Here is a 26,471-nt window from a genome sequence, read left to right as displayed (position 1 = left end):
TTAGACAACCACAATAATGGCTTAAAAGCTGTTATTCCGCCAGCTCTGTATGGAGGACTTAAACATGTTAAAAGATATAACAGAATAACAATTGAAAGTATATGATATGATGCGTAGCGGTATGTAATTTAATAATTTGATTACACATCAGGCAAAATAAATCCTGAATGTAATGTAACTATTCTTTGGCATTCTTCCTACTACATTTGTTTCCATATCATTCCATACATTTGGATATAACTTTTCTCAACTTGAACAAAGTTCTCTTGGGACACTTTGTACTCAGAGTCAGTGTGATGTGCTTTTCTGCAAACCCAACAGAGTTTATCACCACACACACAAAAGTAGAAGTGAAGTCTTCTGATTTGACATTCTTCAACACCAAACTCCTCTGGATAATCCTACCGCCTTCAGACACTGATCTGGAAAAGAATATATGATATATGATGATAATACTGCATTCATTAATGTTCTATTCATGCAGGTCTCAAGTGTACTTGAGAATGGGTCCTAATTCATTAATTTCACAATTCTCCCAGCAGTCTGTCCTAATAACAGAACTTCATTAGAATCAGCAGAGATGTGGCTGACAACGTGATATGGTGAACTTATAGGCCTACTGTTCAGATTTATTTTAGTATTATGTAAATGTTTCAACTCCTCAAACTTACTCTTCGGTTTCAACTCCTCTGCCATTGGTGAAGGCTGTTTCAGGGAATGAGTCATTGACCAGCCAGTAGATAAGAGTCAAGTCATCTTGACAATTGGGATATGCCTTACAGTGAAGAAACAGCTGCTTTCCTGTTGAGGTCAGAAAATGTATAATACCATCCAGAACAGTTTGAAACTCAAAAGGTTTAAACCTTTAAAATGACTTGCATTTCCGCTGCTCTTAATACATGGTAAACTTCATCCATCGAATGTAAAACATAAGTCAGTTGAAAGTTTGAAGCGTGACTGTCATCTAACAATGAGGTATTTTTGCTATAGATACGAGGGCAGTGTTCAGTGGTGTCATTTGTGCAAATTCAAATATAGTACCTGGGCAGGCTTTCATTTCGATATGGTCTGGCCCAATTATTTCAGGAGATTCCTCTAGAGAAAAATAAACCAATTTGAGTGATAGTGATTCATTAATTACAAATGTTTTAAATATATAATGTTGCCCTCAATACAAACTGTACCTGTTGCAGCTTTGGAAAGCAGGACAAAAAGACATCCAACAGCTGGGTGTGAAAATAGAAATGTTTTAGACAATGTCATCATGCATTCATAAGCAAATACAAATTAAACAGTTTTTAAAAGTTATTACCCGTGAGAGCATGTGTCATCTGCATCTTCGCCGTGTTGGTTCTAGCAATACCTTGTTATGTTGACCTAATGACTATATATACACAACTCTTACTTCCCTACACGCACTGCAGACTGCACCCAACAGCAGGCACACGGGGAACTTCCACAGGGTACCTGATCACACATTGCTTTCATTGAATTTGTCATATACATTATGATGGTAAGTCATACACAAAAGCCTGTGTTAATTCAACTCCTGGTTGGGTCATAAATGAAATTGGATGCGGTAAATGAACAAGAGGATTTTGTGAATGCTGACCTTCCAAACAAGTCATGGGATCCTATTATTCACTGGTGTATAACGTATGTACACGCCATATAATTATAAATCATGACATTTATTAAGGGACAACACATGAAGTGATTAAATGCTTTCCCCCTCCATGCCTAGTCGTCCATGGTGCTGTCGGAGGTGAAATTCAGAGTTCAGCATGTGGCATACACTGACAAGTACTTCCAGAAAACCATGAACACTACCTTTAAACTAAAGGGATAGTTCAGAACTTTAGGATGTTATTAGAGAAAGTAAAAGATGAGTGTTATTTATTTTTTCATTTGCTGCTTTCTTTCGTTTTAGGGATTTTAGCTGCAGTTTTGTACAGGGGGGTGGGGGCATTCGAGCTTGGTGCTAAAATATGTATTATTTTACAAAATATTATGGAGATTTATTTATTAAATTTATTATTATAGTCCTAATAAACCCCAGGAAATTACATCTGGCCACAAATAAATCACAGGATCTACTGAATGTGAAGGTAGCCTACTGGGGGGAAGCCACACTGTGTGTCATAGGCTCAATGTCAGTTTGACACATTCAGTAGATATCGTGATGTTTTGTGGCCAGATAAAATTTCCTGGGGTTTATTAGGACTATAGTACATTTTTTTTACATATTTAGCCCCATGCTCAAATGCCCCCACCCTGTCAAAAACAGCTAAAATCCCTAAAACGAAAGAAAGCAGCAAATGAAAAAAAAAACAACACTCATCTTTTAGTTTCTCTCATAACCGAAAACATGAACCTTGGTTGAAAAAAACTAAAGTTGTCCTTTAAGCTGTATGAAATACTTGCCATTATAGTGGTTGCAACTGTATTAATTGATTGCCAGAGTTCTGCTCTGGTTTTAATGAAATATTAAGTAGTTCCGGTCATTTTGTGGGGGGCAAGTATTTCATACAACTTAAGCAACTAAAAGTGTGAACTATATCCTTTTAACAGGAAACCTGCTAATGAGACAATATAGGTTTAACAAACCAATATAGAACGATGCATGTCAAACGATCAAAGTTGTGAATGCATACTCCACACGGTATGCCCGTTGTACCAGTCTGTGTTCTGCCATTAAATGGGAGATTTTTATTGTACCTTTTATGCCCATATTGGAGTTTTGTGTAAGGCATAACTAAATATGGAGTCTAGGCTAGTCTTCAACATCAGTACTATATCAGGGTACTCCACATTTTCAGATTTATTGATATTTTTGGGATATTCACTGATCCAACAAGCTCAGGTATTTCATTAAGGATAATGATATAATTGTACTGGGAGGCACGTCAGCAATATTTCTTGTGTATTGGTCAGATTACACTCAAATGTCTGAAGAGTCAGAACATGAACTTTATTAGCAGACTATTGCCTAATCCCCCACCCCACACACAAACTCACAAAGCATCAGATTGTGAGCTTGTAGATCCGTTTTGGCAACATGTTAACAGTTTAAGGACTGTACCTGAAGAGTACTTGACTTAAGAACAAAAACAAATCCACAAGGACAAAGGAGTCCCGAGTCTATGGAGTATTTTATGCGCATGTCGGAGTCAAAGGGAGCAACAGGTTTAATTTCATTGCACAACCTGAAATCTTACAAACCAACGGGGGGCAGAACTTAAGAGAGGTAGAAAGGACTGCTATAGGCATTAGATGAAGGAAATAATTTACTCTAGAAGAGACCCTTTCGTTAATCATTACTGTGGATGCCAATACCGTGAATGAAACATTAAAACATTACTGGGAAATGTAACTATAAAAACAGTTTACTCGGCCATCCAATACCCCCAAAATTAAGTCTCATGTTGTGTGAAACATAGAGCTGGAAAACGGCAACAGACATCAAAATACAGATTACTAGTAAATTCCAACAAATCGTAAATACACATACATTGTGCCTGTAAATATATACAAAAGGTACATATATAGACACATTGTAAATGGATGTTTTTAGTCCACTGTGAGGCTCTCGGTCCTTTGAGCCAGTATGTAGCATGTCCATCCTCCCCCACAGCTGCATGTCACTCCAGGCCCAGGATGTAGTTGATGCCTTGCACTAGTCCTATAATCACAGGTTGCCAGGCAACAAGGTACCGAAGCCAATCCAAAAGTTGTCCATACATGACATGTGGTCTCTCCCAGCTTTAGAGTGGGTTAAGGAGACAGCATGCTTACTATGAATTACACACAATAAAAAAAATAAACACAATAATACATTCTAAAAAGATACAAATGCAATATGAAAGTATCAGTTGTTTAATGTCAGCGTGGTGTCATTTTAGTTAATAGTAGCTCAAAATGTCATTCGATTGCAACGCGAAAAAAGGAACAGGAACCTAGTAGTTCTATGACCTTCAACTACACTATATATTATATAACCTCATGTTCTCATTCACATAGCATGCCAGATAGTCACGTAGACCGCAAACTAAGGTTGGCTTGATACAATGGAATTAATATCTTTATTATACTTTAGCTATGACTAAGCACTGACACGTCCTTTAATTTGTCTGTGGAACAGGGATTTTGGTTCCATCACTGTATTAGCACTATATGTATTTGGGGTGTGACGATGAGTAGCTATCGAAATATCGAGTTTAATTAAAAAAAACAAAGTAAATGGATTATGTAAACAGCAAATATCGATTGTGTCATTTTGAAATGGAAATAATACATTTTATCACTATACTATACTAATATATATAATACCAAGTATTTAATATAAGTATTTTGCAATGTATTTAGCAATTTCAAGAAGAAAACAATACGTTTCCATTCCATATAGCTACGCTTTGTCTGTCGATAAATGTGTATGTATCATATCGCTGTTAAAATGTATCGTTACACCCCTAGCATGTATGCAGCAATTGGAACAGTATGCCAATGTATTATACTGTAATAAAAATGTATGCATCTAGTTTAACTAGCTTGGAATAAAAGCTTCTACCACACACGTGAGTTTGATTTGATTCTCCCAATGAGTAGCAGGGTTTGGCACAAATGAACTGGTGAGTGTGGGAGAAACAATGCATTAAGAATATGAATACAAAAAAAAGGAATAATAATAAGACAATATATGAGAGTTAAGTACTGTAGTTAAAAGGATACGGGTTGCTAAACATCCTCTTCAGGTCCACCTTCTCCTTGCAGTATGGGCACGTTTGCTTCTTTCCCACAATGCACCATCCCCTTATGCAGAACTCATGGAATCTGGGTGAGGAATTAAGGTTTCGTGTGGCAGTAATTGGGCTCAATAATATTATAGAAAAACAAAATGGTGTCAACCAATAGTCCAACATAACCGCAGGACATCAATGATGTAGTTATTGTCCTGTGTTAGTCAGTCCAATGTCTTAGTTCAAATGAGGCGTTTCGTCATATTAGACGAATACTGGACAACTCACCCCGGTGCTTGCCTGTTTTTCCTCCCGGAATTTTCACCAGTGAGGGGGATAACTTTGTAATATGCTATTGGCTGTTTGTATTCTTTTTGGAAAAATATAAAAAGATACTCCTGTGGAAAGGCTATATTATTTTACTTATATTGACCCTATAAACAATTTAGTATTATTAGTATATGTAAGGTTTTGCCCACTCAAAGGTACCTCGTCAGATAATCCCCACATATCCTACAACAACTTCTGTGAACAGACTTCACTGTAGTAGCTTTTCATAAATTATATTTATACTTGGGCTGTCTGCTGTCATGAAAGTTTATAGTTAGAGAAATTCAAAGTCCAGCCGTCTGCTGTCCAGCCTCTCCCACCCAGGACATTCTGGGAGGAAAACAGAAACGGGGTGAGTTGTCTTGTTACCCATTAGAATGTGTAGCCAAAGCAACAAGCATCAGAAGACCACCGGAGGCCACAATCTGTTCATGCTGCTGCCGTCAGGCAGGGCATACGGCAGTATCAAATGTCAGGCTGCTGAACTGGCATTCATTTGAGCCCCGTTTGCACATTGTCGGTACACTTCCAGCCATATACCTTTACGTTCTGCATTTTTATTTGATGTATGAACATGTGACTAATCTGACTGTAGATACATCCTCTTACATTGTTTATTTGGCATTTGATATTGTACATGTTGCACAATAGATTGCAGAATGTCACTGTATATCTGACTGTGTAGTCAGTGAGGATACGTATATCACGTATCCTCACTGTCACTAATTGTGAGTATATTGACATATTTTGCTAAATAGACAGAACACTGTATATTTAACTTGGCCCAGCTTTGTGTGTTTGTGTGAACACAAACATTGACTGATGACTGGCTGATCACCCCATAGCGATGATTTCATTGGCCGAGCACGGAATGTGATGTATGACGATAAGAGGGCCCCTCACTTCACACGTGTGATTCTGATATCACAGTATGATCATTGGGCCTCTTATTATACATACTTTACACATTTGTTTTTATTCTTTATATTTACTATTGTAACTGCAATTCAAAATAATCTATTTAAACTAGTGTACATTTGTGATGCAACAATACAGTTGAAGTTTAGATACCGATATAATAGGGCCTTTCCATTGGAAGGGGAAATGGGAAGTATTGTAGGTTACAACGTGCCTCCATGAGAACTGTAGTCAGATAAAGGTCACGTTAATTCCTCTTCTTGTATTGGAGTACAGTGAGTTTCCTATGAAGTAGGTGGTAATAATTTAGCATGAACAAACAACCGTGTCATGCAACCGTGTCGCCACTCACATTATTAATTAATTTCCATTCATCTGTATAAATTCAGCTGTTGCATGCATTTTCAAACATTTTCAAAAATAGAAGAAATAGACGATCTACAATGCGGCACGTTGTGAGCTTGTAGATGTGCCATTTCCACGTAAAGTGTAAATACAATTATTGCATGTTTCGTTTTAGTCATTATTTTTTAATACGGTATTCAATACTGTAGTATTGGTACCGCTCAGTCAGTCACTGTATTTTGAAGATTTTTGAATGCAGAAATGTAAATGTTCCGATGTTCAATGTCCAAACCACAATAGCGGGTATGCACATGCATAAAGTGAATGGGAAATCGAGGGGCAAAGTGACGTGGCAAAGTGACTTTAATGTCGTTTAACGTCATTTAATGCAATCAGATAGGACTTTTACGTTTGGATGTGTGGGCTATCAAGGCCAGAAAAGTAGTTTTTTGGCATCACAGTAGGCGTTCCCGCATAACTTCCGGGTATGATGACGTCACGCGCATTCCCTCTAATGGTCATACGGATAACAATGAACGATTAAATAATCTGCAACTGAAATGGCATGGTCTCGTGACAACCCCTACATCTATGTAAAGTTCTCTGCGTACATTTCAAAAGGAAGGATACACATGGTTGCAGGATAACCTGTACGTGTTCTCAATGATTCCCTCTTCACTGACATCGACAAGGATTTGCTGACCACACACAGCACAGATATTATCTGAGAGGTGCTTGGTTGGCATACCGGACGCACTGTAATACTAAAACAAATAAGACAAAAAGAGAGAGAGAGAGAAGTTAAATCTAAGATAGTATCTTACATGCATTACATTAATTCACTGTAAAATGTTGAAGTATTAAATAGGGCTGCAACTTCCAACTATTTTCTCATTGATTATTCTATCAATTTCTTTTTCGAGAAGAACATTATTTGATAGTTTTATTTTGTATATATTAACATAACAATATTATTATAACTGACTAGATTGATTAGTCTGACTAACCACTTAAGCCCTATTTAATACTTGCCACTGAGTACAAGTATCTTGTGAAAGTAGCAGATCTACAAGTTCACAATGTTCACCAAGATCTACAAGTTCACACTGACGTGCTTGTAGACCTTCTATTTTCACAATTGTTTTTTAAAGATTTGGAAAACAAAAAAGGGGAATTTAAAAACGTTCCCCCAAATAAAGAAATATATATATATATATTTTTTTTTAAATAATCGATTAATTCAATTAACTATTTTACCCCTAGTACCATATGTACAACCTGTCCACTTACCCCCACTGTTGAAGCCATGAAGTCTGCACACATTTCTGCAAAGTCCCTACCCAGGACTCCATAGTACAAACCATAGAAAAGCAGAGAAACACCAAAGTCCATTGAGTCCTCCGGTTTTATTCTGGACCAAAAAAAGGCATTGCTTAGCTTAGCGGTTACATGACATGCAGTTGGTGATATCAGTAGCACAACATCACAAGATTTTAAATAGTCTGTAGAATTCATCATGGTTGAGTACATGGCAGAGAAATGGCAAAATTGTAAAAGTTCCCAATTAAATATTATCCCAATTGTATAAACTGATAGAATGTTCTATGTTCTAAGTCAATTATTTTGAATATCTGAAAATGCATTGTAATGGAAGGTGGCTTAGGATATCCGTTTACATTTGTCTTAAACAAAACATGGGTATGCATGCATTACATGTGCCATCAAGCCCAAACTAGGAATTCCTTTATCTGAAGAGCTTAAACATGTCCATCTTGCATACAGTACAGAAAACAGCATATGTCATTATTTCACCCATGCATCAGCACTTCCGGTCTACCCTCACAACTGATCCACACACAAGAGCCCTGTGGCAAAAAGCAGTGCAAAAACTGTCCGACAGCAACATCTAGTGGACAGGACACAGGCATAATTTCCAGGCAGGAATTTCTCAAACAGAAAGCAAGAAAGAAGTTTGGAGCCACTAAGTATTAGAATGATGTACACACATGATAATACTTACCTAAATATCAAGTTTAGACCGAAAAGCGTAAACATTACAACGGTGTAGCCAACTATTCCTGTGGCATAACTGATCTTGTAAAGGAGCAGGAACCATTTGTAGACCAACCTAACCGAAAGGAAAGGTGGAATTAATCTCAATGAAGCATCATCAATAAACAACAGTTTGATAAGAAACAGGTCACACAAAAACTCTGGCATTAATGGCTCTTTTCGACAACAAGATTTAGTGAACTGTGCAATCCAACATATTTTACTGGTCCTTTCTTTCCATGTGCTATGACTCGGTTGGTAAAGTTCACAGAACCTCATTTGGGCCCAGTTCAGGAGGTGGTACTAACAAACTTGTACTTTCAAATGTTAGATAAAAAAAAAAAAAAGATAAAATTGCTGATCTACAAGCTGATGTGAGCTAGTTTCGCTTTGTATTGCGTTTTTTTAATTAAGTACATCCCTGGTTCTGGAAACAAACTCGGGTAAGCGCAATACATACTCCTGACGTCGGAAATTGTCCCAGTTCGGAAAGTATTTCAAATCTATAGTTCTGGGACCGCCCCTTGCGAAGCTCCATATGATGTCAATTTGTAGTTATATCACCTCCCTTTCCGAAGAAAGGAAGGGTTACCGGTATGTTATTTATTGCGCTTTACCCTTCGTAGTCATAAAGAGCCTATAGAAAAGTGCATGGGATTTGTTGTGCATGGGATTTGTTGTACCTTGGAGTGGTACAGTTCAGTGGCTTGCGAGTGGCACGGAAGGAGACAAATGCTGTGACGACAGAGAAGATAAACCATGTGGTCAGGAACCTCCACCAATGAAGCTTGGTAGTGAAGTAGAGAGGAACTACCCACATCTGGAACAGAGTCACCAGCTAAAAAACACAGCAGAGAATACAGATTAGTGTACAAATACCTCAATGAACACGCAGGTGCTCAATAGTTAACATCCGACATTCCACAGACTGTACATTTAAGAATAGGGACAGCGCATAGGGTTTTCTGTAGCAGAAAGAAGCTTCTTAAAGAGGACCCGTTTCAGGTGATAAACAACAATGTGTACCTCGGTTACATGCATACATATCTGTCCATGTCTTAGCTTTAAAATGTTTTGCTGGCGAGTCCTTTGCAGAGGCTTACATTGTACGACTTAGGATGCCGCTGTTTCCACTGAACGAGGACCAACTGGGCGACAACCAGGGTGACGATTAGGATCAGCACCATCTCAGCGTGCATGGCCTCGTGGCCCTTGTGTTTGGCATGCATTCTTGAATGCTCGACCCTAAAGGAAAGGACACAGTGGATACTTAGGCAATTAGCAAGCACGCCTCTGTTAATTTCAAGGCGGTAAGTACTCAATACTTTGAGAGTACAAATTATTACACTTGTTAAATTGTGTATGTGTACACAGGATTTTACTGTGTATACATACCAGGTAACACAACATAACAGGTAAATAAGCAAAAAGACATTCTCCAGAATCAAATGTTTTTTGACATGCTTATTATGGACATTAAGGTTGTTTCCTTGACTTAATCCTAAATTTCCAATTGCAGAAACATTTTTTAAATCCTTATCTAGTCTGCAGCACATGTAAAGGACATAAGGAATAAGGATTACATCTTAAACAATCTCTTCTATTAAAGAGATAGATTTTTTGAACTTAAGTTGTATGAAATGCCATTAATATAGTGGTTGCAACTGTATTAATTGATTGCCAGAGTCCCGTGGTGGGAGTTCTGCTCTGGTTTTGGTGAAATATCAAGTAGTTCCGGTCATTTTGTGGGGGGCACTGGGGGCCACACAGTAAAGGTAAATGAATCCACAAAATTAACGTCATTTGTATTGTTGACCTATTTCTAAAATATTAGTGCAACTTTCGTTCTTTTTTTACCCCTCTATCACACAGAACCATGTTTTTTGTGTCCATATCACTACGCCCAAAAAATAGTTCCACGTGATGGAGGGGTCGAAATTGAACGAAAGTCGCGCTAATATTTTAGAAATAGGCCAACAATACAAATTACGTTCGTTTTGTGAATTAATTTACTTTTACTGCGTGGCCCCAGTGCCCCCCATAAAATGACCAGAACTAATTAATATTCACTAAAACCAGAGCAGAACTCCCACCACAGAACTCGGGCAATCAATTAATACAGTTGCAACCACTATATTAATGGCAATTATTTCATACAACTTAAGAAAAAAAAATCTGAACTATCCCTTTAAGTAAAAGGAATAGTAAACAAGGTGGGAAACAAGTGGTGGAAAAGACAGTAATATTTTATTTTTACCAAATACATCAATGTTGATATTGTGACAATATTGTGGGGGAAGACTATTGGTGCTTTAACAATATATTTACTCAATGATATTTGATAAATAATCATTCATAATATAATATCTAATAACTACGTGGGTAAAGGTCAGTTTAGAAAAGTCCGGTACATTCAGACGATTACATCACTGTACTTTGGCCTAAGGGTTAGCGCCCTTGTTGCCGAAAGGTTGCCGGTTCTATTTCCCGGACGGGCAGGAAAAATCTGGTCGGGAAGTGATTGTCATCACTCACCCAACACCGCTGAAGTGCCCTTGAGCAAGGCAGCAAGGCACTGAACCCCCAACTGCTCCAGTGGAGCTGCTTAGTGGCCAACAGTATAAGACTGTGGTTGTACTGGTCAGCTCCCAGGTTTTAATGTCTGTGTGTGTCTGTCTGTGTGCAGGGCGTTGCTGAAAATGAGCACTTGTGCTCAGCTACTACCCTGGGTAAATAAAGGATTTAAAAAAATCAGAGACCAGGCTTTCCTCCGAGGTGGTGGAAAGCCTGGTGAGGTGAGGTTACTAAACCAGTGGTTCCCAAACTTTTTCATGTAAAGGACCCCCAAATTGACCCATTAGAAAATATATGATGGGGGTCCCTCATAAGAGAAGATTTTGATGGCTCTAGCAGTGATTCTCAACCATTTTAATTTCAAGGACCACCAGTTTGACATGCATTAGTCTACGGACCCCCATTTAATGACATTTATATCTCTGGGACCCCCAATTTATATTGTGAAATCAATGTTAATTTAACTCTGGGAGTGTACACTCTCAGAGTTACAGAGCCATAAGGGTCCATTTGGTTCCAAACTATAATTTAGCTGGGGACCCCCTGGAACTCTCTCATGGACCCCTGGGGGTCCCTGGACCGCACTTTGGGGACCACTGTACTTAAAACAATATATAGTATCATATCAGAAATACAATGTCAATATATAAGTGACAATATTGCCCAGCTCTATTGTTGTGCAGATAGGTCTGTCAGCTGATTGATGATTGAATGGTATTTACGAATTTACGGAGTAGTACTAAGAACTTTTGAGACAGGGCGATAGACGTGGTTACTATAATGCATCAACACAAATCACTGGTTGAAGTGGTTTAGTTCTATACTTCTCATAACAGATGCATATACTTAAGAGACTGACCTCCACCTCTCCTCTGGTGAGAGCTTGGACAGATCCACCTATAACAGGGAAAACAGAAATCAATCAATCAATGGCTAATTTAGTAACCGTCAGTGTCAACACTAATAACTAATACTTGTTATATTGCTATAAAACGTAATGCATATGTGTGTGTGTGTGTGTGTGTGTGTGTGTGTGTGTGTGTGTTAGTGTTATAACTACTGGTAGAAAATAGAAATGCATGTGTAATCAAAATGTTACAGATGCAAACAGAAATGTTTGTGTAATCATTTTCGTGCACCATCCTTGGCTTGGACAGTGACAGTCATACATTACTCTTCTTCTAACTTTCCTATATATGGTGTTAACATATTTCTGTAACATTTTCATTGGGAGCTATATAGACATATAGTACTGTAACTGTATTATGTATGACCTTTGACTCCATCAACCGGGCCACGTACACCAGCAGCTCATTGGCATTTTGTAAAAACACAGGCGTAGTAACTTCCATCGATAACACATATATTTGGCTCTGATACAAGGCTGAAGAAGCGGTGCGTATGTTAATTAAGCAAATGACTGTTGACAGCTAGCACTCGGCTACTGCAACTGGTGCTAAGGTTCAACATTATGACTGTTAGCCAGCTAACTAACGCTAACAGCTGAACATTACGGAGTATATTGATCGCTCGAGACATTTCACACAAGATAACTGGATCAAATGATCACTCATGATATCGCCATGTCAGATGGCAAAACAGCCATTAATTATATTAGCTTCTAAACGTTATGTAGCTCAGGCTAACCCAGAACACCGCTGGCAAAGATGTCTACAGTACTACAGTTCCGTGTTGGCCGCATCATGGCTGGGTTCATTTTCAGCACCATCTACATTCATGTAAACCTGTCGGACTGTCTCTAACCTGATGTGGTTCCTCGTGATGCTCCACTCCATGATCGTGGTGCTCAATACCATCCACCTCCACCTCGAACACCCCTGCCATCTTGGGGTTGGGACGGGTGTGCTGTTGCTGGTGGTTTAACTGCTTGCTGCTTTGATGGTTGAATTAAATGTTCCGTGTAGGATCAGGTTCACACCCGGCCCCTCATTCACGCTTCACGGTGGTGAGACAACGTAATATCCTGTCTTGTTTCTTTTCAAAATAAAGCTCAATCATTGAATTCAGCAAGTAAAAAATATACATGCTTGTGTGGAAGAAGGATGACTCTGAAACTAGAGAACATGGGGCCCCTGGAATTGACACCCGCTGTGTCCCACATAACAGTGGGGTGTGTGCCAGTTGTTATCCAACATGTGTGGAACTGAACAGCTGAGATCTTTCTGACATTTCAGACATCCAGATAATTTCTCTCTCTCTCTCTCTCTCTCTCTCTCTCTCTCTCTGTCTCTCTCTCACACTCACACACACACACACACACACACACACACACACACACACAGTCACACACACACACACACACACACACACACACACACACACACACACACACCAGTTATATCTGTAAATAGCAAGTGGGCTGGGCTCAGAGTGTCAACAACACTGTGTGTGTGTGTGTGTGTGTGTGTGTGTGTGTTGTATTGTACTGTTTCAATCTGACTAAATGCTGATCAACACTACTCAATTGATCACAGTAAATGCAGATTGACTGATCGATATTGTGATCAGCAAATAGCAATAATTAATGTTTATTAATTACATATTGTGTAATTAATAATAAACCACATTCACTTGGTCATCATTTGATAATCATGACAAAATGCAACCCGCCAAATTTAGCTCCGGATATGAACAAAAGTAGGGAAGTACGTCCCATAAATGGTCGTGATTGGGCCAAAAGCCCGTGCAACTACTCGCGGATTGGCTGTGACATCGCGTCACCAGGCTTTCCCACACTGGATTGGCTGTGTTGTTGACACAAGCACAATTGTCGCGGGTTTTTTGGACTAGGCTGGCGCTCTCTCAAGTCTCTTCAGTTTGAGAGGTTCTTCTGTTGTGAACATCATACACTTTGTTGAAGTAGATCACTCGGTTTTGGCACAGCAATTTATTGCAAAACTCTACTCTAACTATCGCTCCTTCTCTCTCGGGGACTGCCGAGGGACTATTTGCTGATATGCACGTAATAAAGCGAGGTAGGTTTGGGTTTGGTTTTTTATTTGAATAGAGTCAAAACAAAGATGGATCTCCAGTGTAATGTTGCGTCAGCAAAATGTTTGCGAACGTTAATCTGTCAACAACAATACAATTGTTAAACTAAAATCTGACATTCTATAGAGTGTATTGCACGGCGTTTGTTGCACACGCGTTATAAAATGTACATGTAATCTATCTTTGACATAAACGGAACGGTATGCTCTTTGTCGTAATTGGCGCCAAGCAAACTACAATGAACAAATTGATGACTATACAAATTGGGAATTTATAAATGTATAGGTATCACATTCAGGTATAAATACGGGGTCTACTAGGCACCTGGCCGCAATTTGCAACTATCGATTTAAATAATGGCATGAATCTAGAGTTGCAAACCTCCATTGACTCCCCATTCGTTCAATTTGCTTTTGCGATCTGCTTGTATTCAACGACGTTAAACTCACCAACATTGCAGCTCTAGGCCAAGCTTGATTTATCCTCTTTCAATCTGCCAAGAGTTGGTTTCATAAAATTCTGTGCAAGTGTTGGAGTTTGGAAGCACTCGTCGTATGTCACTGAACGGCTTAGACCTAGAATGATCACAGGCATTCTAGGTCTATGAGAAATCCTATGAAAATGCTCTGTGCTCGATGATTTGATTAATTTAAATCTTAATTTCACAGTATGTAGACTGGGAAAATGTCAGTGTAACCTCACACTTCTTGTTTGTGCCCAACATGTCTCGTTAGCCACAAGCTTTGTAGTAATTGTAGAAATAGTAGGTGTTACATGTAATTAACAATGATTATATATTGTTGGCCCCATTTATAAAATGTAAATATAATATAATATAATTTTGAAAGTGGGTATATATTTCTTGGTCGTTTTAGCACACTATACTTGATGTTAATCAATGCATATTCTTCAATTTCAGACGGACGCCAGGAGCGTGTCATGTTTGATAAAATAACATCTCGCATACAGAAGCTTTGTTATGGACTCAACTCTGACTTTGTGGATCCGGTAAGTGTGTACAGACAGACCGCTGTTGTTCTCTGTGAATAAATATCCTCTGTGTAAATTATACAGTAACATTTTCATTATTTTTGTTCAGACCCAGATAACAATGAAGGTGATCCAGGGTCTATACAGTGGAGTCACCACTATAGAGCTTGACACCCTGGCAGCAGAAATAGCTGCCACCCTCACAACAAAGCATCCTGATTATGCCATTCTGGCAGCACGCATTGCTGTCTCAAACCTGCATAAAGAGACAAAGAAAGTGTTCAGCGGTGAGTGTATATAACTTTAAGAGCTGTGTATTCTTGGAGATTGTGTAATTCGTATGGTCTTCTTAACGGTCTACATCATACTGTAATAAATGGCTGTTTACACTGTACAACAATGATATGCATTGTTACTCACACATCAGAGTGTAGAGTAGGAGAGTATAGCGACACACTTTGATCTCGCCGCAAAGCCTATGGGCGATAGTTCCAAACATTGGAACTATCCCATTGAGATAGAATGAGCACTTCCGCATTCCATTGTTACAATGGGAGTCAACGCTAGTGTCGCCACTCCTACTAGATTACTCTGACTCACAAGGATTGTGTAACTGTACGTTCTTCACTTAGTTTATACGTAGGTGCTTTTTCTCTCTGCCACTGCAGATGTGATGGAGGATCTGTACAACTATGTCAACCCCCTAAATAACCGTCACTCTCCCATGATCTGCAAGGATACGCTCAACATTGTCCTTGAAAACAAGGATGTAAGTATGCTGTGTTTGGTTATGGTCAACTATGTATGTTTGTTACTTGCATTTGAGCACACATCACTTCCATCTAACATATTCTGCCTTTTTTCTTTTTAGCGCCTCAACTCGGCCATCATTTTCGACAGAGACTTCTCCTATAATTTCTTTGGTTTTAAGGTACTTTTTATGACTAAATAGCATTTGTATTTGTGTTTTTTTTCTTTTTCTTGGAGCATAAACTTAAAATTGTCTTTCTGGTTTTAGACACTTGAGCGCTCATACTTGCTGAAGATTAATGGCAAAGGTGAGAATTTATTTGACTAATTTATAGTTCATGGTGACTGGTGAGGCTGTTTACTGACTGGTAATGTTTTGGTCAGGCAGCAGCTCAGACTCATAATGATGATGTTGGTATTTTTGATAGACTGGTCTACTCTGTATCAATGAATTGATAATAAAAAAATCTGTTTTCTGTAGTTGCTGAGAGACCCCAGCACATGCTCATGCGAGTGGCTGTTGGAATCCACAAAAGAGAAATTGATGAAGTCATCGAAACCTATAACCTGCTGTCAGAGAAGTGGTTCACACATGCATCTCCAACATTGTTCAATGCTGGCACCAACCGGCCACAGCTGTCAAGGTAAAAATTATGTTGGACATTGGACAGTATCAAATGGTCCATGCTTGAAATGGCATTTTGTAATTGACCTGTCCTTGACTATTTGCAGCTGTTTTTTGCTGGCCATGAAGGACGACAGCATTGAAGGCATTTATGACACACTAAAGCAATGCGCCCTCATCTCCAAATCAGCTGGAGGAATTGGTGTGGCAGTTAGCTGTATCAGAGCAACGGGCAGCTACATTGCAGGGGTAAGTGATAAATATGCCAGTCCAGTCTTTGCCACACGTTAGAGTAAAAGCATTATGCAAGTAAACGTCAAAGTGAGGCAGAATGCTTCTCCCTCAGTTAAACATTAAAACTCCAGCTCCTCCATCGTACCGAGATTAGGCAATGATGTTCATAATCGATAAGGGGCACAGACTGAAAGGAGAGTAGGAGACTAATTTCAATTTATTACAAAGTAGTCGATAATGGGAAATGGTTTTTTTTAAAACAAAAAATATATTATGGTAGATTTCCATAACTCAGTTATACTTGGGTAGCACAGGGGTAAAGTACCTGTCCACCACCACAGCAGAGTTCAGGGTTTGACTTTCAAATCCATCGCAGTGCATCCAGCTTGGCCAAAGCGTCTTATCTAACACAAACGTAATTGCGCATGTTCTGGGCAGGGAAGGCGATACAGCCTCCCTAGCCTGGGATCAATACCATTTATCGTTTTTTCGGTGAAAAGCCTGATGAGTTATGACACAAGGTTACATCCTCCCAGTGGGTGCTCCTCACTGGCAGGTGAGTCATCATGGGGAGGGTTTGTTGATCTAACGACATACTTGGGACAAAAAGGGATAAAACAAACTGGCTAAACTAAATTTCTGTGGCTCATCTGTGTTTTTTGTCTTAATACTTTTTTGTTTCCTGCTTTTCAGACTAATGGCAATTCCAATGGCCTGGTTCCTATGCTTCGGGTATACAACAACACTGCACGCTATGTTGATCAAGGTGGCAACAAGGTTAGTAGGACTTGAGTTTTCCCATATGGCTTTTCCCCCCAGCGTTGGTGTCGAAGTGTCCTTGAGCAAGACTCTGAACCCCTAATTGCTCCCTGTGTGCAGATTGGTGCCTTGCATCGGTGTGTGAATAGGTGAATGTAATGCACATTCTCTTCTCTCAGAGACCTGGAGCCTTTGCCATGTACTTGGAGCCATGGCATGCTGATGTGTTTGACTTCTTGGACCTGAAGAAGAACACCGGGAAAGAGGAGCAAAGAGCCAGAGACCTTTTCTATGCCATGTGGATTCCAGACCTCTTCATGAAGAGAGTGGAGAGCAACCAGGTGGGCTTTGAAATAAGCGAGCCACCCTAAAAGTTATTCCTATCGTCTTGGACAATTAGTGGAACTATATGCAAGGCATGCGAAACAGAATCTAAACATTCTTAACTCATTTTAATTGCTCAAAGTATGGAATAAAAAGTATCATTTGAATCACTGAGCCACTGTAATTATATACATATTATCCTTTTCTTAAAAGTTCCAATATAAATGCTTCTGAAGGGGTGTATGGCAACTGCAGCTCTACTCTTAAATGCATTACTAGTCCAGATTAGAATGTAATATATTTCACAAACATAGTACAGGGGTATTTAAGAATGTTTATTGTGTGAAAACAAAATACGAAAAAAAGAAGAAGAAATATTTAGTTCTGGCATTTCAATGGGGCAAAACAAAAGTATTTGTGGGCAGGTACCACATATCTTGCATCCAGTGCTTTGGTCATGTCTTTAAAGCCCTTTCAATCACTCAATGTTTTTACTCGAGTACACTGTGATAGGCTGATAGCATGTCGTAAGTTGGTCCACTGCTGCCTTTTTTTCTCAAAAGACTTAAACAAAACAAACCAAGTGGTGGGGGAAAAACAATAGCTCTATCTGTAAGCACAGTACCACAGTATGGTCAACATCCATACCGTACTTTTTCTACTGTCCACCCCTAATTGCGCATATTTACTTACAGGATTGGTCTTTGATGTGCCCAAGTGACTGTCCTGGGTTGGATGAGTGCTGGGGGGAGGAGTTTGAGAAGCTCTACACTAGGTAAGGACAACAGCAGATGCCAGATTCCGTTCTCCTCATACTGTGTAGATCCTGTTTTCTCTAGGCTAGTTTGAGTCATGGGTCATGTGTGCGTCCACAGCTATGAAAAGCAGGGCAAGGCCAAGCGAGTGGTGAAAGCGCAGCAGGTGTGGCACGCCATCATTGAGTCCCAGACCGAAACGGGGACACCATACATGCTCTACAAGGACGCCTGCAATCGGAAGAGCAACCAGCAGAATCTGGGCACCATCAAATGCAGCAACTTGTGCACAGAGATTGTGGAGTACACCAGTGCAGATGAGGTACGGGAAGCACAACATTGGATCATTTTTATTGGTTGTTGGACATGCATATTTTATTTACCCTGGTGTTGCCAGCTGCCTAACCTTACGTCTTGTTTAATGATGTCTTTGAAACTCTGTCCCTTCTCTCCCCACCTCAGGTCGCTGTGTGTAACCTGGCTTCCATTGCTCTCAACATGTACGTTACCCCAGAAAAGACCTTTGATTTTAAAAAGCTGGCAGATGTCACCAAAGTCATTGTCAAGAACCTGAACAAGATCATTGAAGTCAATTTCTACCCAGTGCCTGAGGTATGTTGTCTTGTCTAGTAATGGTTTCCAACTTATTTATGGATCTAGGATTACCCATGGCGACTAAGACTAAGAAATGACCCTTCCTACTGTCTTTTTCAGGCTGAGAAGTCTAACAAGCGTCACAGGCCAATCGGAATTGGTGTCCAGGGTTTGGCTGATGCTTTCATCCTGATGCGTTATCCCTTTGAAAGCCCTGAAGCTCGGAAGCTGAACATTCAGATATTTGAGACCATCTACTATGCTTCCCTGGAGTCCAGCTGTGACCTGGCAGCAGAACAAGGACCATATGAAACTTACCCTGGCTCTCCTGTCAGCAAGGGAGTGAGTATATATTATTGTCAAAGTTATCTCTTACGGTGTGTGAGGACAAATACATTATTCGTGGCTTTAAAGTTCAGCCCTATATGCAATCCTGATTGAGACCTTCTTTTGTTTGTCAGATTCTTCAGCACGACATGTGGGAGAAAACCCCAACAGACCTGTGGGATTGGAAAGCACTGAAGGAAAAGATTGCAAAGTAAGACTGTGACCTCTTCACTGTTGCCCTTATAGGGCCCATCTCACCAGGTCTGGCTTGTGTCTGTGTATATTAATTTACCACCGACTCTATTCAGGCATGGAGTGAGGAACAGCCTGCTGCTGGCCCCTATGCCCACCGCTTCCACCGCCCAGATCCTGGGTAACAACGAGTCGGTTGAGGCTTACACTAGCAATATCTACACGCGCAGGGTTCTCTCTGGAGAGTTCCAGGTCAGTAATGTCTGACCGGCGTCGTTCCTCCTTGTACTCTTCAAAGTTGTCTGTAGACACGCTTGCTGAGTTGCAAAATGCTATTTCGTATTCTCTTAGATTGTGAATCCTCACCTCTTGAAAGATCTGACAGAAAGAGGATTGTGGAATGAGGACATGAAGAATCAGTTGATTGCTCAGAATGGGTCTATCCAGGTAATTATTATTTATTCATGGTCATTCTAGTGTATATACAGTAAGGCACTAAAACATCAACAATGTTTCAAATTCTTTGGTATAGCATTTTTATACATCCTTTGTACATCCTACCCGCAGGGTATTGAGGCGATCCCAGACGATGTGAAACAGCTGTATAAAACCGTATGGGAAATCTCCCAGAAGACTGTCCTTGAGATGGCAGCAGATCGTGGCGCTTTCATCGACCAAAGCCAGTCCCTCAACATCCATATTGCAGAACCAAACTATGGAAAACTGAGCAGCATGCACTTCTATGGCTGGAAACTGGTAAGTTGGGCCCACTGTACAGCAGGTTCTCAAAGTGGGGTCCCCCCGCAAAATGTGTTAATAATATATGGCATCGAATTTAATCTAACACTACTTTAGCCCTATTTTATTCTTCGGATATTTGAAAATGGCTGTTCTACAAGCTCACAATGCGTTGCAGGCTTAAATTGTGAAAAGTATAGAATCATACCCTCCCTGGCTTAAAATCTTTTCAGATGGGGCTCCACAGCCATATACATTAATTTGTGGGTGCTTGACCCGAGACAAAAAGCTGTAATATTAAAATGGGAACAATAAATAAACAATCCATGTCGCCATCTTCTCCCAGGGTCTGAAGACTGGCATGTACTACCTGCGGACCAAGCCTGCAGCCAACCCCATCCAGTTCACTCTGAACAAGGAGAAGTTAATGGACGCCGAGCCAACCAAGACCAAAGAGGAGATCAAAGAACAGAACATTGCTGCCCTGGTCTGTTCCCTGGAGAACCGAGACGATTGTCTGATGTGTGGTTCTTAAAGCCTGATGGTGTCCCCCATGGTGAGAAGCAGATCTACACGCTCATGTGTCGCTCACGTGTCACATTCGCGACACACAAGCGTCTAGTAGATCTGTTTTAAGTATCAATTTGGCTTAATGGTCCTTTCTCCGATAACTCTTTGGCTTAATTTAACTAAAAAAAAGGGGGTTTGTCCACAAGCACTTAAAGGGAGCTTGTGAGATCCATGTACTCATTTAGTGCCCAGTACCTGCTCTTATCTTCACATCACAATTCTTAATTAATATTTCGTGCACTGTATTGTATAGAATTGATGCTATTACTTATCAACCTTTTTTTATGTAAATCTGTATGTCACCTTATATTTTACAAGGGAAAACTAGGTGAAATAAAACTGCAAAAAAATAGGATATCTTGTCATTTCACTGTGATTTATTTTGTTTTGTGTCATGTAAAACTGATAAGTTCACGAAGTATTCAGCTGGTTGACAACATGAAACGGATCTGTTCCCAAGACTGTAGCCAGTAGTTGTAGTGGTGTAGTCCTTGTAGTATTAGGGAAGTTACAGGAACACAACGGGGAGGAGAGACCAAGCCAATGAGTGAGCACAACAGCCTACAACACCAATGCCAGTAATGTGTGTTTATTTTGTGATTTCCTGTTGGTGATCATTTCTGTGGGTGTGATCTGGATATTCTTTGTTCAAATGCATGTGAAACAACTGCAGTCCCGTATTCTCTCTTTGTTTTGGCACTATTTGTTTAAGGCTCAATACCAAACCATGCTGAAGAACATGGTCAGTGCTGAATTCTATTTCCATTCTAGGTAACGAGTGGTGTAGCAGGTCATAGACGTCAGACGTGTGTACACATTTTGATGTAACTAACATACAGTGAGTGTACGCCTGTACGGTATACTATATTTGTCAGGTTTCCTTAACAAAACACCATACTATAGTATCTTCTTTGTGGTGGAAAGCGCATAACGGAGTGATGCGAGGTTCATTATAGTCCGGAAGACTCTATTCAGAAGGCATGACACTATAAAGTTACTACCAAGTTTTATGGTTTATACCAGGGGTCTGCAACCTTTTTGGAATTAAATGCCATGTTTTTATTTTCTGGATAGTCAGTGTGCCATGTCAGCATTAATTTGAATGACACCACATCAACATTTCCAACACATTTTGATTGTCCACCGGAAATATCCTTATTTTTTATATTTTCTTTCACATTGTTATAATGATCATTAGTCTCAGAGCAATGACCCACGTATCTCCCAGACTCCCTCCCCAGTCAGAGTTCAGAGTTTTAATGAATGTATAATTATGTGCAGGATGTAATTTACTGTACATACAAATGTGAGGGACTTATTTGACTAAGTTTAAATAGTTTATTTTAAACCAAAAGTCCTCTCTCTCACACTTATGCCAGTGTGCCAGTGATCACCCTCCTTAGTGCCAATGTTGGCACTGGTGCCTAAGGTTGCCTACCCCTGGTTTATACCATAGTGTCATGCTGATTTGAGTCTTTCTACTTGCTATAATAGTTCAGTAGGGCTAGGGCCTAAGAAATATGAAACTGAAAGAAAAATAATTCAGTGTGCACTTTGATTCAAGAATACAAGTCGAATGTAAGTGGAAAATTTCTGGTATACACTCCAGAGCAGTAGGTGGCGATAATACTCCTATTGTGGCCCCGTAAACAACAAGGAGAGTCGAAGAGGCTTGCGTCACCGTCAGCGTCTTCCTGCCATAACTTCCTGCAGAAGCAAGTGTGGGCAGGTTTGTATTGATGTTACTGTAAAAATTGTGGAATTAATTAACAACGTAACCTTTTTACGGTAATCTGAATCAATATAGCGTTATGTAATAATATAATGCTCACTGCTGTTCCTGGACCGCGCGTTTTCTGTTAGGATAGCGCTTCTAATGTCCTCCTTCGGCAAGGCTCATACTTGTTAGCTAATATGGCTAACTTTAGCTTTGCAATCTAAATCAAGAAAATATATGAAAAAAACTCAACTTTAATGGAAGTTATTGGTTGGATTTCAAACGTACCGAACAGTGACGTAAAAGTTAGTTCAGTGACTTGTCTGGGACTGCCTTATGTGCCATTGTTTTAGGTGTATGTTCCAATCCATGGTTTTATTTAATCGTCACAACAGCTTCCATTGTTGATTTGGATATAGTTGCAGTAGTGTATGTTTTTGAAAGTGAAAGTTTGATTTAGTCATACTCATAACGTTGTTGCCAGTTGATGGATTTAATTTAAATGTAGCTGCTTACAAGCTAGTAGTAATTAAATGTCAGTACTCCTTTTATTCTATTATGTACAGAGCCATTCAAGATGACTACAGCTGCAAGACCCACGTTTGAGCCGGCAAGAGGAGGGAGGGGTAAAGGAGAAGGGGATCTAAGTGCATTGTCTAAGCAATACTCAAGTCGTGATCTACCCGGTCACACAAAGCTCAAATACAGGTAAGTGAGTGAAACCAAAACCATGCAATACAGCGACAGGTCAGTGTCTTCCAGAAGTGCCCTGTCGAACAAGCAATATTAAAATAATCGTAATTAGGACAAAACATTAGCTCTCCTGGGAGACAGCTGGGACAAAGCCAACTGCAAAAACAGTACACAAACTCGTGGTACAAGACCACTGCACCAGTCCCATGACAAATATTGTGTACACTGTACAGAATGCTTAATTATTTTTCTGCCATCTCTGAACATAATCGTACCCACAGCACACTGCCAGACTCGGACTACCAGCCAAGGTGCCTGGACCGCTGAGCCACCGCCCAGGCCTGTCAAATGACCTTTTAAGTTGATCCGGTTGCTATGCAACGCCTCCGTCCCCACCAGCTATGGGTTTTTTACATCCAGCTCCATTTAGACTCCATTAAAGCAGGATTTTCAAAGCCCCGTATCTCTAAAGCTTCGATCTGTCCATGGTAATCCGCCGCGCATCCGATTCGGATGTAATTTGTGACTTTGTCTCGCATTGCTCCCGACATATAACTGTTTCTGGCGAGTGGTAAAGGGTGTGCGCTAATGCTCATGATGAATCATCACAACACCACCCTGCTAACGTGGAAATGAAACGGAGGCTCGTACAATGGGAGTCTATGGCTTGATGAGCTTGATCTGCTGGGTTTTTTTTTAATTTGTGAAAATGTATTGCAAATCTTTGAATATATATTCTTTCAGAGCAAACATTTTAAACTCAAACCTTTGCTTCTGGGTGGTCCCTGGAATAACATATTTTCAGATGGGGGTCCGCAGCCAAGTACATATAATTCTGGGGGTCCTTGACATGAAATAGTTTGAGAACCACTGACATTTAGTTGAATCTGGTCTCTGGTCTAAATGGGTTAAATATTGGGGAAATATGTTCCCTTATACTGTTTTGCCTAAAATAGAGATGTCGAGTTAAAAGTCGTTAAGCCTATATATTGTTCTCTTTGCAGGCAGCCCACCCAGGATAACCCAGAGGAGGTCCGTGCCCGTGACTTCCGCAGGGAGCTGGAGGAGAGGGAACGTGTGGTAGTGCGTGAGAAGACCAGGGAAAGGGGACCAAGAGGTGGGTACTGGGTATTATTTGCAGACATTACATTCGGTTATATTTTAACCGGTGGATGTATTCTTTTGTTTTTGTTAAAATGTTTTATTTCGTTTTTCCTAAAATGGGGACTTTATATTGATCATTTATGTTAGCAGTTTTAAGTACCGTGCCACATGTATTTTGCTGCTTGTACCTGTATGAGTAGTGGCAATTAAATTATCTTGACTGTCATGATTCTTTGTTTTGAATCATTTTCCATTTGTAGATGCTTCTTTTTTGTGGCGGGTAGATGTTCATTTGAAATGTGTGTCGCCCCTTTTAACAGAGCATACTACATCATCCTCATCTTCATCATCCTCCAAGAGGCCTAGGCTTGATCAGATCCCAGCAGCCAATCTGGATGCTGATGACCCTTTAACTGATGTAAGTGCTTAAGTTTGCACTCAAGACTGTGACGTGGAACAGGTGCCATCATTAATCATACGGGCGGCTGTGGCTCAGGAGGTAGAGCAGGTCGTCCAATGATCCCTGGGTCGGCGGTTTGAATCCCGGCTCCTCCTGTCCAGATGTCAAAGTGTCCTTGGGCAAGACACTGAACCCTACATTGCCTCCAATGTATGGAGAAAAGAGTGTGAATGTGGGATGTGAGGACACTGGCATCGACTGTTCGCGGCTTCACCTCCCAATGTATATTTATGAATGAACCATTGTAAAGCGCTTTGAGCACTTGGAAAAAGCGCTATAAAAATGCAATTCATTATGTTTGTGTGGCTCCTGTAGGATGAAGAGGACGAGGACTCAGAGGATGAGAGTGATGACGACGACACCGCAGCTCTGCTGGCAGAACTGGAGAAGATCAAGAAGGAGCGGGCTGAGGAGCAAGAACGCAAAGTAAGGCATCACCCTGAGACCCATCTGTCTGGTTGTTATTAACTTTTTGTGTTGTGTAGTATTTCAATGTTCTTCATTGTCCCTGTCCAAGGAGCGTGAGCAGAAGGCAGAGGAAGAGAGGATCCGCATGGAGAACATCCTGAGTGGCAACCCGCTGATAAATTTGGCTGGCCAGCAGCAGCAGCAAGCAGCAAGCCAGACACAGAATACCTTCAGCGTCAAAAGGAGGTATGTATGCAGCACGTACACACTTATCACCTTTTTACCAATGACCACTCTGACATGCAGCGAGTAGATTGGTGATGTTCTTGATATTCTTCTATCCTCCTCTAGGTGGGATGATGATGTTGTGTTCAAGAACTGTGCCAAGGGAGTGGACGATGCGCGTAAGGAGAAACGCTTCATCAATGACACCCTGCGCTCAGAGTTCCACAAGAAATTCATGGAGAAATATGTGAAGTAAAAGACTTGGACATTGGCGTATATTTCTCTTCCTGGCGTTGGCCTCCAGTTGAAAAGGACATTTCCATCCATCATGGGATACTCGTCAAACCCAAAAATGGAACATTAACCGACAGTCTCCCCAAAATTGAAAATGTTGTATATAAATAAATGAGTTAGTTATACCCTATTAAAGGTAGTGTAAGTGAAATTGTTTGGATAAAACATTTTTTGTTAGTGTTTGTTCAGTAATGGCTCCAGCTTTTTAGTGAACAAGAAATAAAGATTTCAGGTTCATCCAATCAGGAGAGGCCATTTATCAGCTTCAATTTTATAGTATTCCAATTCCAACTTTAACAGGTTTATTTTCTCCATCACTTCCAATTTCACTTGTTTATCTTGTATGAGTTCTCTCTCTTCATTGGGTGAAATTGATATACTATTACTGACCTGGCAATGTATATCCTGTTTCTAAAGCGCTGGAGAGATGGGAGACCCCTGTTACTGAACAAATACTCTAGTGTCTCTGATATAGAGCTATTTAACACTTATTTTAACTACGGTAATCTATCACTTACACCCCCTTTAAACTGAACTTGGAAATGGATCAATTTGTTTTGAAGTTGCTTTCCATGCAAGTGTACGTAGTTTTGTTTTTTTAAGTGATGTCAATAAATCTGAAGAAAAAAGCCTCTTGTGAGTTTAGCTTTTTTGTGAAAAATATTTTTTTACATTCTGTCCTATAACCTGGTGTGACTATCTTTATCTATGTCTATCTATCCTATGTGATCTATAAGAAATGAAT

The 26,471-nt window shown here is 40.1% G+C and overlaps 3 protein-coding genes across 3 annotated transcripts; 2 read left to right on the top strand and 1 right to left on the bottom strand.

Moving 5' to 3' along the window:
• Positions 1-3,133: 3,133 nt before the first annotated feature.
• Positions 3,134-12,922, bottom strand: rnf121 (ring finger protein 121). Its single transcript, XM_080779549.1, has 9 exons — positions 12,720-12,922; positions 11,815-11,852; positions 9,485-9,626; positions 9,065-9,219; positions 8,350-8,457; positions 7,620-7,740; positions 6,960-7,093; positions 4,729-4,830; positions 3,134-3,762 (listed from the first exon to the last, which is right to left on the bottom strand). Exons 1-9 carry the CDS (start codon positions 12,798-12,800, stop codon positions 3,642-3,644), a joined length of 1,002 nt encoding a protein of 333 aa, XP_080635675.1. The 5' UTR covers positions 12,801-12,922; the 3' UTR covers positions 3,134-3,641.
• Positions 12,923-13,797: 875 nt separating this feature from the next.
• LOC308326955 (ribonucleoside-diphosphate reductase large subunit) lies at positions 13,798-21,162 on the top strand. The gene is made up of 19 exons (XM_080780050.1): positions 13,798-13,951; positions 14,887-14,975; positions 15,067-15,244; positions 15,626-15,726; positions 15,829-15,888; positions 15,976-16,015; positions 16,189-16,351; positions 16,440-16,581; positions 17,260-17,343; positions 17,505-17,666; positions 18,345-18,424; positions 18,525-18,726; positions 18,867-19,016; positions 19,119-19,340; positions 19,460-19,536; positions 19,634-19,769; positions 19,869-19,964; positions 20,085-20,273; positions 20,602-21,162. Exons 1-19 carry the CDS (start codon positions 13,933-13,935, stop codon positions 20,788-20,790), a joined length of 2,379 nt encoding a protein of 792 aa, XP_080636176.1. The 5' UTR covers positions 13,798-13,932; the 3' UTR covers positions 20,791-21,162.
• A 1,372-nt stretch (positions 21,163-22,534) lies between these two features.
• Positions 22,535-26,358, top strand: cwc15 (CWC15 spliceosome associated protein homolog). Its single transcript, XM_080779404.1, has 7 exons — positions 22,535-22,554; positions 23,109-23,250; positions 24,240-24,352; positions 24,660-24,757; positions 25,115-25,225; positions 25,317-25,453; positions 25,559-26,358. The coding sequence occupies exons 2-7, from the start codon at positions 23,120-23,122 to the stop codon at positions 25,686-25,688; spliced, it is 720 nt and encodes a 239-aa protein (XP_080635530.1). The 5' UTR covers positions 22,535-22,554; positions 23,109-23,119; the 3' UTR covers positions 25,689-26,358.
• The last annotated feature ends 113 nt before the right edge of the window (positions 26,359-26,471 follow it).

This window comes from Protomyctophum bolini (genome assembly GCF_963924005.1).
Source record: "Protomyctophum bolini genome assembly, chromosome: 13".
NCBI lineage: Eukaryota > Metazoa > Chordata > Actinopteri > Myctophiformes > Myctophidae > Protomyctophum > Protomyctophum bolini.
Note: the sequence above shows the minus strand (reverse complement) of the source record. Positions and strands in the feature narration are given on the sequence as shown.

Bases quoted from the DNA above. Each gene is read 5' to 3' on its own strand.
- rnf121 (XM_080779549.1), bottom strand. From the start codon at position 12,800: ATGGCAGGGGTGTTCGAGGTGGAGGTGGATGGTATTGAGCACCACGAT. The intron at 9,220-9,484 runs GTAAGCCTCTGC...TGTGTTTTTTAG, and splicing joins GGCATCCTAAGTCGTACAAT to CTGGTGACTCTGTTCCAGAT. The intron at 7,094-7,619 runs GTAAGTGGACAG...TATTTGTTTTAG, and splicing joins TCATGGCTTCAACAGTGGGG to TATTACAGTGCGTCCGGTAT.
- LOC308326955 (XM_080780050.1), top strand. The intron at 16,352-16,439 runs GTAAAAATTATG...GACTATTTGCAG, and splicing joins AACCGGCCACAGCTGTCAAG to CTGTTTTTTGCTGGCCATGA. The intron at 16,582-17,259 runs GTAAGTGATAAA...CCTGCTTTTCAG, and splicing joins CGGGCAGCTACATTGCAGGG to ACTAATGGCAATTCCAATGG.
- cwc15 (XM_080779404.1), top strand. From the start codon at position 23,120: ATGACTACAGCTGCAAGACCCACGTTTGAGCCGGCAAGAGGAGGGAGG. The intron at 24,758-25,114 runs GTAAGTGCTTAA...TGGCTCCTGTAG, and splicing joins CTGATGACCCTTTAACTGAT to GATGAAGAGGACGAGGACTC. The intron at 25,454-25,558 runs GTATGTATGCAG...ATCCTCCTCTAG, and splicing joins ACCTTCAGCGTCAAAAGGAG to GTGGGATGATGATGTTGTGT.